This window comes from Engystomops pustulosus, chromosome 6 (assembly GCF_040894005.1).
Source record: "Engystomops pustulosus chromosome 6, aEngPut4.maternal, whole genome shotgun sequence".
NCBI classification, from domain to species: Eukaryota; Metazoa; Chordata; class Amphibia; order Anura; family Leptodactylidae; genus Engystomops; species Engystomops pustulosus.
In genome coordinates this window covers 119,493,341-119,506,347 of record NC_092416.1, presented here as the reverse complement: position 1 = coordinate 119,506,347, position 13,007 = coordinate 119,493,341, and the positions used below count along the sequence as shown (strand labels likewise).

The 13,007-nt window shown below is 43.1% G+C and overlaps 1 protein-coding gene across 2 annotated transcripts; it reads right to left on the bottom strand.

Annotated features, from left to right (window-relative positions):
- Nucleotides 1-733: 733 nt before the first annotated feature.
- Nucleotides 734-7,009, bottom strand: FAM210B (family with sequence similarity 210 member B). 2 transcript variants are annotated; one of them, XM_072110679.1, is made up of 4 exons: nt 6,713-7,009; nt 5,512-5,678; nt 1,718-1,965; nt 734-1,345 (listed from the first exon to the last, which is right to left on the bottom strand). In XM_072110679.1, the coding sequence occupies exons 1-3, from the start codon at nt 6,890-6,892 to the stop codon at nt 1,758-1,760; spliced, it is 555 nt and encodes a 184-aa protein (XP_071966780.1). In that variant the 5' UTR covers nt 6,893-7,009; the 3' UTR covers nt 734-1,345; nt 1,718-1,757. The 2 variants fall into 2 exon arrangements, with proteins under 2 accessions (XP_071966780.1, XP_071966779.1); XM_072110678.1 differs by having other exon boundaries at nt 734-1,965; nt 6,713-7,008.
- Nucleotides 7,010-13,007: the final 5,998 nt, after the last annotated feature.

Here is a 13,007-nt window from a genome sequence, read left to right as displayed (position 1 = left end):
GGTTTCTAAAGCTTTTTCATAAGTTTTTTGTTTTTTTAAATCAGATATCTCTTTATTATTTTTAAACTCCAAGGAAGGAAGCAGCACTCCAAGATAAATAGTGAATATTTATTCAACCAGTGGTAAATGCTACGTTTCGGCTGACACTATGCAACCATTCTCAAAACGTTAAATCACACATATTTTGCAAGAGGCAGGCTATTTTTCTTTACCTCTGAAATGGCCTAATAGAAGGCCACTACAGGCAGCCCAGGGGGATCCCTCAGAGAACTCCCGGTTTGCCTATGACGTCATCAAAACCCTCTGCAACCACTTTAACACTCTGGTCTTTGTGTGTGTGGTATGCTTTATAAAGATTAATTATTTAAAGCAGCACGTTTTCTGCAGAATGGGGGTGTGTTGTACTGCTCATATATGGCGGTTTATAGGACACTCACAATTGCACAGATGGCATGTACTTTTATGTAATGTATGGATAAAGCCTTCTGACTTTACATAAGGATAAAAAGAGTTAGTGGGAACTTATGTAAGAGATTCTCACAAAATTCAACATAACTTTACTTTATATCGATTCAATTTGATCTATAAGGACATGACCCAAGTTACTTCCATTAATATTCATCTTTACAGGTCAAATAACCACAGCCATTTTCCGTTTTTGCATTTCTGTTATGTATTCCTCACCGTCCACACGCCATAACTTCTTATTTTTCCATTTACATAGCCATGTGTCTTGTTTTCTGCAGGACAAATTGCACTTGCTAGTGGTGCCATTTAATTTTCTCATGGGATTTTTTTTTTGCAGCTTTGAATGTCTGTTCCAAATCACACATCCCCTTCATTCCCCACTGTGGGACTAATAAAGGATTATCTCATTTTATGGGTCAATCCAATCCCAAAGAAACAAATTGATATAATTTTATTATGTTTCAATGCAAACATTCTGACACCATAAGTTTTTTTTATACTTTAGTGTACGGAGCTCTGTAAGGTGTAAGATCTTCCATTTTAAATATTTTTTTTGAAATAAAAATGCAGGCAAATAGTATGAATTCTATCGGACAGGAGAATTATTTTTAAAATGTATTGTCCTTCATTTTTCAGGCCCTCTAGGATGCATAAACCCAATGGGACAGGACTATCAGCAGCAGAAATAGACAAGCCTAGAAGCCTATGGAGCTTGTGATGTGACTGAGTAAGAGAATATTTCTCAAGAGTTCAGCATTATAATCATTGTTCCAGTGTACATTTCATTCCCACTATTATAAATGATGAAAATATAAACATCTTCAATATGTAAGAAATCTCCTTAGTGCAGTCTGAATACCCCTTATATCATGTAGGGCAGTGATGGCGAACCTTTTAGAGACTGGGTGCCCAAACTTCAACCAAAACCTACTTATTTACCATCGAGTGCCAACTTGACAATTTAAACAGTAAGAGGACACCAATACAGTTGAAAGCAGGAAGGAAAATTCAGACCTCCTTATAGCTTCTCTCTCAGGGTCTCTCTGTACAGGAAGAATCATGGGGCAGTTCCAATAAGTCAAGGATACATCACTTTAAAAGATCTGCATCTCAACTATCTAGTACTGCAGGAATATTTAAGTCCTGACTGGTGAACTTTGTCCTGGAGGACAGCCTGGGTGCCCACAGAAAGGTTCCCGAGTGCCACCTCTGGCACCCGTGCCATAGGTTCGCCATCACTGATGTAGGGTGATGCAGGCCCATCAAGTCACCTGGTTGGCTGCAGTTTGTTATGATGGAGGCTTGAATAAGCCGATCCTCCTGAAGTATCTGACAAGGAAGGGAACAGACACGACTGTGATGCTGATGCGCACCGGGGCAAATAGTTTGTGAACAGCATATGCCAACACAAAGGTGCTGGTGCCAGCAGCCAGCTTAGATTGGACTACAGCTTCACTGAAACCGACTCTAAGAAGCAGCGATGGGACATCAAGGCCACTGAGGAGGAAAAAGAAGAAAAAAAGAGTGAAAGAGATACACAAGAAGAGTGAACAAAAAACAATCATCAAATGCAGAGCTAGGAAAGCTGGGTGGCAACTTGTGGCCAATGCAGAACAGCCCCAGGTTTTTCTTGGGTTACAATTAAAGGGATTGGCCCCTTATACCAAACTTTGGTATAAGATCCTAATAAAGGTCACCCATATTATACTGACACTGTTACATTTGTCACAAACTCTGAACTTCAACACAGTAATGACTGCATGGCCCCTCCATCCTGCCACATAGGACATAGGATAGTCACATGAAATCCTGAATCCTGCTGCCTGGGGGAGGGCTCCCTGCAACAAACCTCAACAGGGTAATTGTAATATGGGTCACCCCATTAGGGTCTTATACAAAATTTTAAAGGTGTTAGCCACTAATAAATAACCACTACTATTTTCCATCTCTGCACTCGCTGTAATGTGAGACTCATTTACATCCCTGAATGGCAGCCTCCTGTCATCTCTGTGCTGTGTTTTATGTTACCCATGTATAGTGGCGAGGCCAACACAAACTTGTAACTATACCATCTCTGCCGGGTCAGAGGACAGTGTCATAATCCTTTCCACTATATTCCCCTAATCTAAGAGAGCACTTGTAAAACCAGGAGGCTGCACCATCCTCTCATCTAGGGAGAAGCATCAGGAAGGGAGAGACAATAATATTTTTTTTAACCCCTTCAGTACCAGGCTTTTTTGCATTTCGGTATTTCATTCAGCCTATTCCACAAGCCATACCTTTTTTATTTTTCATTTTAAAATGTTATATGAGGGCTTGTTATCTGCAATCCAAATTGTACTTTCTAGTGTGGTTAAGATGACACATCCCCTTTAACTCCTTAAGGATGTATTCTTAAATCCTCACAGGCTAAGCAGCAGACACCCAGCAGTAACATTCGTTGGTTGTTATCCATTTAACCCCTCTGTGCACCAGGACATACTACAACGTCTTGGTGCTGTGGATGGGTGAGCTCTCTCCATGCACAGCGGGTGTCGGCTGTTTATACAGCCGTTACTCCCGCGGTTGGTGGTGGCACCAATTGCGGCAGTTAACCTGTTAAGTGCCAAACCCGACCATGGCACCTAACTTACCAATTCATGGGCGCCGCCGTCTTGGATGGCCGATCGCAATTCCCCCCTCACATCATCCTTGGGGGCGGCGATCGGTTGCCATGGCAGCCTACAGTCTCAATGAAACTTGTAGGCTTGCCAGGTGTCTTGATGTCAGTTAGCAGATGGCAGGCTATTAGAGATCACCAGTAATATTGCTATGTACTGCAATACAGTAGTATTGGAGTGTATATTGTTAGCAATCAGACTCTGCAGGGTTAAAGAACCCTGGAGGTTTTGAAATAATGGTCATTTTTTTTTCAGAAAAAAAAAATTATGTAAAAATGTATGTAAAAAAAAGAAAAGTTTAAATCACCGCCCTTTCCCTAGATCACATATAAAAGTAAATAAACAATAAAAATCATAATCATGATAGGTATTGCCGCGTCCCAAAATGACCGTTCTATCAGAAAATGAAAACAATTATTTCTGCCGTGAACACCGTAACAGAAAATAGCACCCAAATTGCCACTTTCCCCCCCATTTTTCCATCCATGAAAATTTGAATAAAAAAAAATGATCAAATAGTCATATAGGTCCCAAGTTGATAGAAATTAATACGCCAGCAGATACCGCAAAAAATTACACCTTACACAGGTCCGTACACTAAAGTGTGAAAAAGTTATTGGCCTCAGAATTTGGCAAAATGGAAAATATTTTTTATGTACAAAAGATTAGAATTTTTAAAAATCTATTAAAACCTAATAAAACCTATATAAATTTGATATCCCTGTGGTCGTAGAGACCGAAAGAATAGAGAAAGTGTAATTTGCAGCACAGAATAAAACCAGTAAAAACAGGGCCCACAAGAAAACGCCACTATTGTGGGTTTTTTTGTCAATTTCACTGCACTTGTAATTTTTTTCCAGCTTCCAATACATTGCATGGAATATTAAATGACACCACTAGAATGTACAATGTGTTCTGCAGATAACAAGCCCTACCAAATCTCTGTAAACCTAAAAATAAAAAAGTAATTGCTTTTGTGAAGGGGGGGGGGGGTAAAAAACAAACACAAAAACGAAAAAGGGCTGCGTCCTGTAAGGGTTAATTGCTACTTGTAAAGCCACTGGAGGCAGGGAAGACACAGAGCACCTGAGCTCTGCATCATACAGTAATATACTATATATCACAAAGAAAAAGATATAGTAAGGATGTGATCAAACGCAGCATGTGTTTTCAAACGCATCAGAACAGCTGAGAAGAGGAGATTTGCCTGATTATATAGCTGTTAACATAATATGCATACGTAGCATATGTTAACATGTGTTAACAGTTTTTATGCTTCTGTTTGCTAACACAATGTTAACATGCATGTTAACTTTGTGTTACCATTCGTAAATAGTGTTACCATTCGTAAACAGTGTTAACATAGCAACAATGCATGTGTTTCTTCTCCCCTGTTCTGATCGGTTTGAAAACGCATTATTTACTGCCACATGTCCACTTACACTATAAAACACCTATTATAGGAATAAAGAGATGAACACATGGCAGTATCACTGTAGAAGTAAATTATACTATACATTACGAGGAAACTAAAATCCACTAAGTTCTATAACTGGCAGCTGTATGGCCTTCTCCGCCTCAATGTGCGGTCTCTCTGTACTCGGGAGAAATTGCCAAATAAATTTTAAGATGGGTTTTATCGTTAATTTTATGAAAAACACCGGGGGCTAGTTCACAATGGGTGCGTTTGCAAACGCAGCCAAAACGGCACGTGTGCCACCACCCTAATGGTTGATTTTCTTTAATTACTATGCAGCACTATAAAGGTACAATGTGTCATGAAAAAAACAATCACAAAATAATTTCGGTAAGTTAAAGTGTTATAACCATATAAAGCGACACATGCCAGATTACAAAAAAAGAGGCTGAGCCGTAAAGGAAACCTAGCACTTTAAAATGGCAGTTATAACCCTCAAATACCCTGCACCAACTCCGGGAGAGCTGATGACGGAGCATATCTTCATTATTTGCAGAAACCGCTGTATTGCTTGTAAAACTGTTTTAATCTTTATATTCCAAGCACGCTTTGACACACCACGCATGCAACCGAGCGTGCACCTGATTAAGTGCCATCGAGCCGGTGATGTCAGTTGCACAGGCGCGAGTGTACTCGAGAGCTCGGTGACGTCACCGGCTCTCCGGCACTTCCTAATCAGACGCACGCACGGTAGCGCGCATGGTGCGCCGAAGCGTGGTTAAAATATAAAGAATAAAAAGAAGGAATACGGCGGTTTCTGCAAATAATGAAGATATGCTCCGGCATCAGCTCACCTTGAGATGGTGCAGGGTATATGAGGGTTATAACTGCCATTATAAAGTGGTAGGTTTCCTTTAATATACAAACTGTCTGCGTCCTGAAGGGGTTAAGGAACATACTGCTCACCTAGAGACCAGCCCATAGAATATTCCCAGTGACACCAATGAAATTCCAACATGGAAGGCCACAGCGACTCCTCCATATTCCTTAAAGACTCGCTTCAGCTGCTGCGTCTTGCTTGGCTTCTGCCCATCTGGATCTGTTGGGACCCCGCTTGGTTCACTAGTACCCCCCTATACAAGAAGCAGAAAACAGAGGACAATCAGAGTGACATTCACAACTCCCTCCTGCACTACATTGTCAGCCGCTGCAAATAACATTAGATGTTGGAGAAGCAGAAAGAGTCACTCAGATGGTCACGTGTGATACGTTAGCGGATGGTGGTCAGATACATGTGATAAGCTAACACTAGGACAGCACTGAACCAGACCTGTTATCTTCCCATAAGGGGCGACATACATAACCCCCTATAATACTCCTATAAAAGACCCCTCACATCACCCCCTATATTACTCCTATAACAGACCCCACATATAACCCCTTACAATGCTCCTGTAAGAGACCCCACACATTACCCCCTATAATATGCTCCATATATTACCCACTACAATACTCCTGTGAGAGACCCCACACATTGCCCCCTATAATACTCCTGTGAGAGACCCCACACATTGCCCCCTATAATACTCCTGTAAGAGACCCCACACATTGCCCTCTATAATACTCCTGTAAGAGACCCCACACATTGCCCTCTATAATACTCCTGTAAGAGACCCCACACATTGTCCCCTATAATACTCCTATAATATGCTCCATATATTACCCACTACAATACTCCTGTGAGAGACCCCACACATTGCCCCCTATAATACTCCTGTAAGAGACCCCACACATTGCCCCCTATAATACTCCTGTAAGAGACCCCACACATTGCCCCCTATAATACTCCTGTAAGAGACCCCACACATTGCCCCCTATAATACTCCTGTAAGAGACCCCACACATTGCCCCCTATAATACTCCTGTAAGAGAACCCCCCCCTCCCCAAACTACCCCCTATAATACTCCTGTAAGGGACCCCCCCACAGTGCCCCCTATAATACTCCTGTGAGAGACACCCCGCACTTCCTCCTATAATACTCTAACCATACTCCCTTGTTGTGTCGCAGGCCCCTCACACTCCCGAGTTATCCTCCGGTGTAAGCGGCGCCCTATTAGACTCCTGTCCTGGGCTACTCATCTCTAGTGCGAGGTGCACTATACCCACCACGGTTGAATATGTTCGGGCAGTCATGGCTGCAAGCGCCGGCAGGATGCAGGGAGTAGTAGGCCGTCGAGCCAGGACTTCTTGTACCGAGCGCAGCCGAGCAGCTCCGGCACACAAGCCGCGAAGACCCGGCCGCAGCACGGGCCCCCGGCGGAGGAGCAGTCCCGGGAGAAGTAGCATCACAACCAGCTCAACTCTCGGTAGACGGAGGAAGTAAGGCCAGCACTCGGCCTTATCACTGCCGCCCAGAGATCCAGCGCCGTCCCCCTCCCTCCCAGTGCACACAGATAACAGGCCTGCGGTTATATCATGCGATTATGTACACCGTAGTCAGTAAGAGATAGGTATTCTATCTTTAATGTCAGAGGTTACAACTCTACATACTAGACATAAAGCAGCAGACTGGTGTGACAGAACCAGGGATGGCACCTCCCATATGGGGATCATATACTCAGGGGTGCACAAGGGTCGCATTGTCATAACACTCAACTTCAGGGGGCCGCACTAGTAACCAGGACCATAGATGCACCGAAAACCACAGTACAGCTACCCCAGAAACCAAACAGTGCTAATAATGAACATCGTCTGAAGGAGATAATATTGGAGACCCCTATAGAGCAGACCTATAATACTGGAGACCACCATGGAGGAGACCTATAATACTGGAGACCACCATGGAGCAGACATATAATACTGGAGACCCCCATGTAGCAGACCTATAATAATGGAGACCCCCTTGGAGCTGACCTATAATACTGGAGACCCCCATGGAGCAGACCTATAATACTGGAGACCCCCATGTAGCAGACCTATAATACTGGAGACCCCCATGGAGCTGACCTATAATACTGGAGACCCCCAAGGAGCAGACCTATAATACTGGAGACCCCCAAGGAGCAGACCTATAATACTGGAGACCTCCATGGAGCTGACCTATAATACTGGAGACCCCCATGGAGCTGACCTATAATACTGGAGACCCCCAAGGAGCAGACCTATAATACTGGAGACCTCCATGGAGCTGACCTATAATACTGGAGACCCCCATGGAGCTGACCTATAATACTGGAGACCCCCAAGGAGCAGACCTATAATACTGGAGACCCCCATTTAGCAGACCTATAATACTGGAGACCCCCATGGAGCTGACCTATAATACTGGAGACCCCCAAGGAGCAGACCTATAATACTGGAGACCCCCATGTAGCAGACCTATAATACTGGAGACCCCCATGGAGCTGACCTATAATACTGGAGACCCCCAAGGAGCAGACCTATAATACTGGAGACCTCCATGGAGCTGACTTATAATAGTGGAGCCCCAGCCACCCCAGAGCAGATCTATAATGCAGGAAACCCCAAGAGCTGACGGATACTGATAATACTGGATACACCCCCCCCCCCCCCACTCCCAGAGCAGACATATAACAGTGGAGACCCCTAGAGCAAATGTATAATTCTGGAGACCCCGAGCAGGGGTAGGGAACCTATGGCTCGGGAGCTAGATGTGGCTGCATCTGAACCCCCTGGATCATTGCGGACAATGATGTAAGCAGACTCCTGGGACCGTAATCTAAGTGGCACCTGTGTGAGTGTGTGTGGTGTGTGTGTGCTCTGCACTGTGTGAGTGTGTGGTGAGTGTGTGCTATGCACTGTGAGTGTGTGCTGTGCGAGGGAGTGAGTGAATGCTGTGCACTGTGAGTGTGTGCTCAGCGCTGTGTGAGTGTGTGCTGTGTGAGTGTGTACCGTGCGCTGTGTGAGTGTGTACCATGCGCTGTGTGTGCAGTGCTGTGTGTGGTGTGTGTGCTATGTGCTGTGTGAGGCTGCTGTGTGTGAGTGTGCGAGGGAATGAGTGAATGCTGTGCACTGTGAGTGTGTGCAGTGCTGTGTGTGGTGTGTGTGCAGTGCTGTGTGTGGTGTGTGTGCTATGTGCTTTGTGAGGCTGCTGTGTGTGTGTGCGCTGTGTGAGTGTGCGCGGGAGGGAGTGAGTGTGCGCTGTGCGAGGGAGGGAGTGAGTGTGCGTTGTGCGAGGGAGGGAGTGAGTGTGCGCTGTGCGAGGGAGGTAGGGAGTGTGCGCTGTGCGAGGGAGTGAGTGTGCGCTGTGCGAGGGAGGTAGGGAGTGTGTTAAATAGCGTCTATTAACATTATATACGGCTATTTTATATTATTTAGTTATATGTATTACCGAAATTTTCATACTCCTTCTCGACTAAAAATACTCCTCAAAAATAGTAAGAGGAGTATTTTTACCCTTTGGGAAAAATGTTAGTGCGACCCCTGCTGGTAGGTGTTCACATTTGGGTAGATGTATCAATGTGTCACACATGAGAGCAGTGCAGAGTAGAAGCAGGCTTGCATATTGCCAGATTAATCATTGTGTCTGATGCTGGATGATTAGTCTGGTGCAGCAGTACTCTGCACCTCCTATTAGTTGGTATAGTTTGCTGCACCTTCATATATTTTTGGTGCACTAGCCTAATTTTCTGGTGCACAGATGTTTCCCTACTAGACTACACTTCCTATTCCTGAGGTAAAGGCATTTCAGACAGTGTAATACAGGTGTATGCTCAGTGTGTTACAGCCGGGTCCTGCCAGAAGGGGACCCGGTTCAAGGAAGAAGATCGCGCAGCCTCGGGCACTGGCACTGGCGATTGGAGCAGCGGACCCCCCCCCCCTCCCCGGTAAGTGCCGCAGGGGGTCCAATTCATTTTAAATGCCCCTAACACACCGTGGTCAGCGCAACCGCAGCGTGTTAGGGGTTGACACCTGCGATCGGAGAAATCTCCAATCGCAGGTGGCAGAAGCTGCGGGTGTCGGCTATATTATATAGCCGACACACGCAGCTTCAGGAGCCGTTGCCAGAAGCATGACATAATAGTACTGCATTTTGCGGGAACGCACCTCCCGCGATGCAGTACTATTACGTCAAATGTCGGTAAGGGGTTAAAGTAACATAGCCTTTGAAAGCTCAGTTATAAACAAATGGGGCTGTGTTGTAGTACCAAACGCCACCACTGAACTTTGTATGGCTGTGTGCTTTGTAGGAAGCGACAACCCTGTTCCAGGTAAGTTCACATGATAGTATTTGGACCTAGAAAAATATCTGCATCATGAAACTGGAATTTCCACCGTACCAAATCTTAACCCCTATATCCCTTCTCTCCTAATCATGACACTACTTCAATAACTAGTAAAAAATAAGGGGGTTTAGCAGACACCCTTGTCTTGTCCCTCTTGCCAACCGGAATGTGGAGGACCTCCCTCCTCCTACCCACACCCACAGGCACTAGGATTTTTATACAGAATTTAAAAATAAAGTGTTCCCCAAAGTTCATTTTGTCTAACACCTCCCACAAGAATTTCCACTTTACTCTGTCAAAGGCTTTAGTTACATCAAGAGAGAGGATCGCCGCTCTCCTCCTGTTGAGCATCAGGATTTCCATACAAGCATATAGCCTCCTCAGATTGCAGGAGGTTGTTTTACCTTCCGGATTGATCTTCACTCACTACCTCTCTTATTACCTTCCCTAATCTTCTCTCAAGAACTTGTGCCAATATCTTTATATCCACATTCAGCAACCAATACAGTATGCATCCGGGTCCAATATGTCTTTCCCTTGTTCAGTAATCAATATAATATCTGCTTCATACATAGATCCGGGTAGCTCTCCCCTCTCAAATGCCTGTTCATAAAGCCTCAGAAATTATTGTTGTATCCATCACTCTATTAAAGTCCCCCACAAAGAGAAAAAGGCAGGCCATCCAGTCTATTTTCTTGTATGAAGATATTTCTTCACGCATTCTATATTCAAACAGTGGAGGGATATAAACTGTTGCCACAAAACATTCCATATCCTAGGCAATGTAGAAGAAAAAATACATAAGAAAAGAGCTGCAAAGCCATCAATAAAAATATATACTTTATTATAATGCCAATACACAAAAATATACAAATGTATACCATATAGATGGGAAAATCAAAGAAAGGCAATTAAAAGTAAATATTCAGTCAGAAATGTAAAGCAATCGGGTATAAGGTAACTGTTGCTCAATATAAAATATAATGAAAACCGGAGGTACCTTCCGGCATCAAAGTATCCACAGACATTGTGCCGTGCCTTCTGTTTTATACCCACTGCCGGCAATCCTGCTTCTAGAAGCGCTCCCACCCTGAGGTTTCGCACCGGAAATAAATCACCAGGGCACGCCCCACCCCCCGAATCACATGATCGGAGAGGTGCTACCATGGAAACGCGTCCCGCTATTGTGCACTTCCCCATCTACGAGCACGGCGCACGCGCACAGGCGCATCAACAAGATGCCACACTATGATATGGCCAGGTATGTATAGTGCAGCCTGATTCAGCCTACTTCATCACTGCCCAAACATATCCATGATTCCTAATAACATTATTTATTTATCCGCATGGGCTTCATATATCACAGATGTAATGTACTGAATATACCCAGTGTCAACTAGAAACACATTTATATATACAGTCCCTGTCACTGTTATAATACCATCAAGTTAAAAATGCCAATACATAATGGAAATAAAAAATAAAATAGTAATAATAACACGAATATTAATGATAATAATAGCAATGCCCTAATACAAATGATACCCCCTCATATAACAATCCTACAATATATAAAAGTATACAGCTACACCCACATAACAAAATTGCATTCATACCCATATGCCCGCATATCCTGGATATACTAGATAACCCTGTGTAAACGGCCAATAAGCAAGTGCAAAACTATCATAAGTAGTATATAAAGTCCCGGCTATGCAAACTAGGAGTTATAAACTAATGGTTATATAAATAAATAACTATGAGTAAAGTGCTTGTGTTACTACCCATATAAAGTGAATGTTTCTATATGGCAAGGATATAAATTCCATCATTACCCGTTTCTAATAATTTATATATAACTATAGATGGTAGCATTAAACTGAATAAAGTGCTAGCTGTGCAAAAGGACCAAATATATAAAGCTTTGCATATAAAACCTCACGTGAATCAATAGTGTAAGAATATCAATCGTTATATCCATGTCATTCAATACACTGAACCACTACAATGACAAAGTGCAATTTCACAAAACTTCAAAAACCACAAAAAAAAATTTATATAGAAATGTCCAAAAAGACCTTTTATAAAAGTGTACACACACATATATATATATATATATATATATATGTATATATATATATATATATAAAATGAATATGAAAACATATGGACATACGGTATGTATACACATGCATGCATATAGGTCGCTATTTTCAAACATATCTGGTAAAGGCCCATGAGGATATATCGATGGAAAAAGGTGGGAGCTGTCAACAGGTCACAGGAGTTCATGCATGGCATCTACAAGAGGTCAAATTAAACAAATAATTTAACACAACACAAAATCTTTTAAAATATTACAAGAAAGGTTTGAAGATTGTAGCCTCATTGAGACCTTTCGGCTGCACAGTGTCCAGGAGGGTAATCCACCTTTTGTAATAACCTCTTTTTAACATCACCTCCCCTGGAACCCATGAGGACCCTATCTATCCCTCGTACAGTCGTACAGTCCCCTGGGATTGCAACCGTGTTCCTCGCGGAGATGCTTTGGAATGGGTTGTAATTTTTTCAAATCCTTTAGGGGGCCTGAACTGTCATCATTCCTGGCTGATCTTATACTCCGAATGTGTTCTAGAACTCGTACCTTCAATGGTCTGGTCGTCATGCCAATATAGATTTTCCCAAAAGCACAGCGTAGATAATAAATCACCATCTCATTGTTGAATTAATATGATATACAATTTTATATTCTCTTTCAGAATTTGAATCGGTAAAGTTATGTGTACGCTCCATGTATCGGTATGCCTTACACTTCTCACAACAAAAATAACCCCACACTGGGCCCCTATTGCCAAACTAGCTTTTTTCAACTAGAGGGACATAGTGGCTACGAATCAACATATCCTGTAAGTTACGCGACTTCCGCAATGTAATCGATGGATATGTCTTTAGGCTTTGTGCTAGGTCTTTATCTGTTATCAGGATTGACCATTGCTTCTCTATGATCTCTTTGATCCACCTCCATTGTTAAAATTAGTAATCAATCTCACTGATTCAGCCTCTTTTTTCTTTGGTCTACTCACCAAGAGGTAACTGCGAGTTTCATTTTTTGCCCGGTCATATCCACGTTTGATGGTTGCTTTTCTATAGCCTCTATCCCAAAATCTTTTGGTGAGATCATTGGCCTAGTTTTCGAAGGAGAGGTCGCTGGAGCA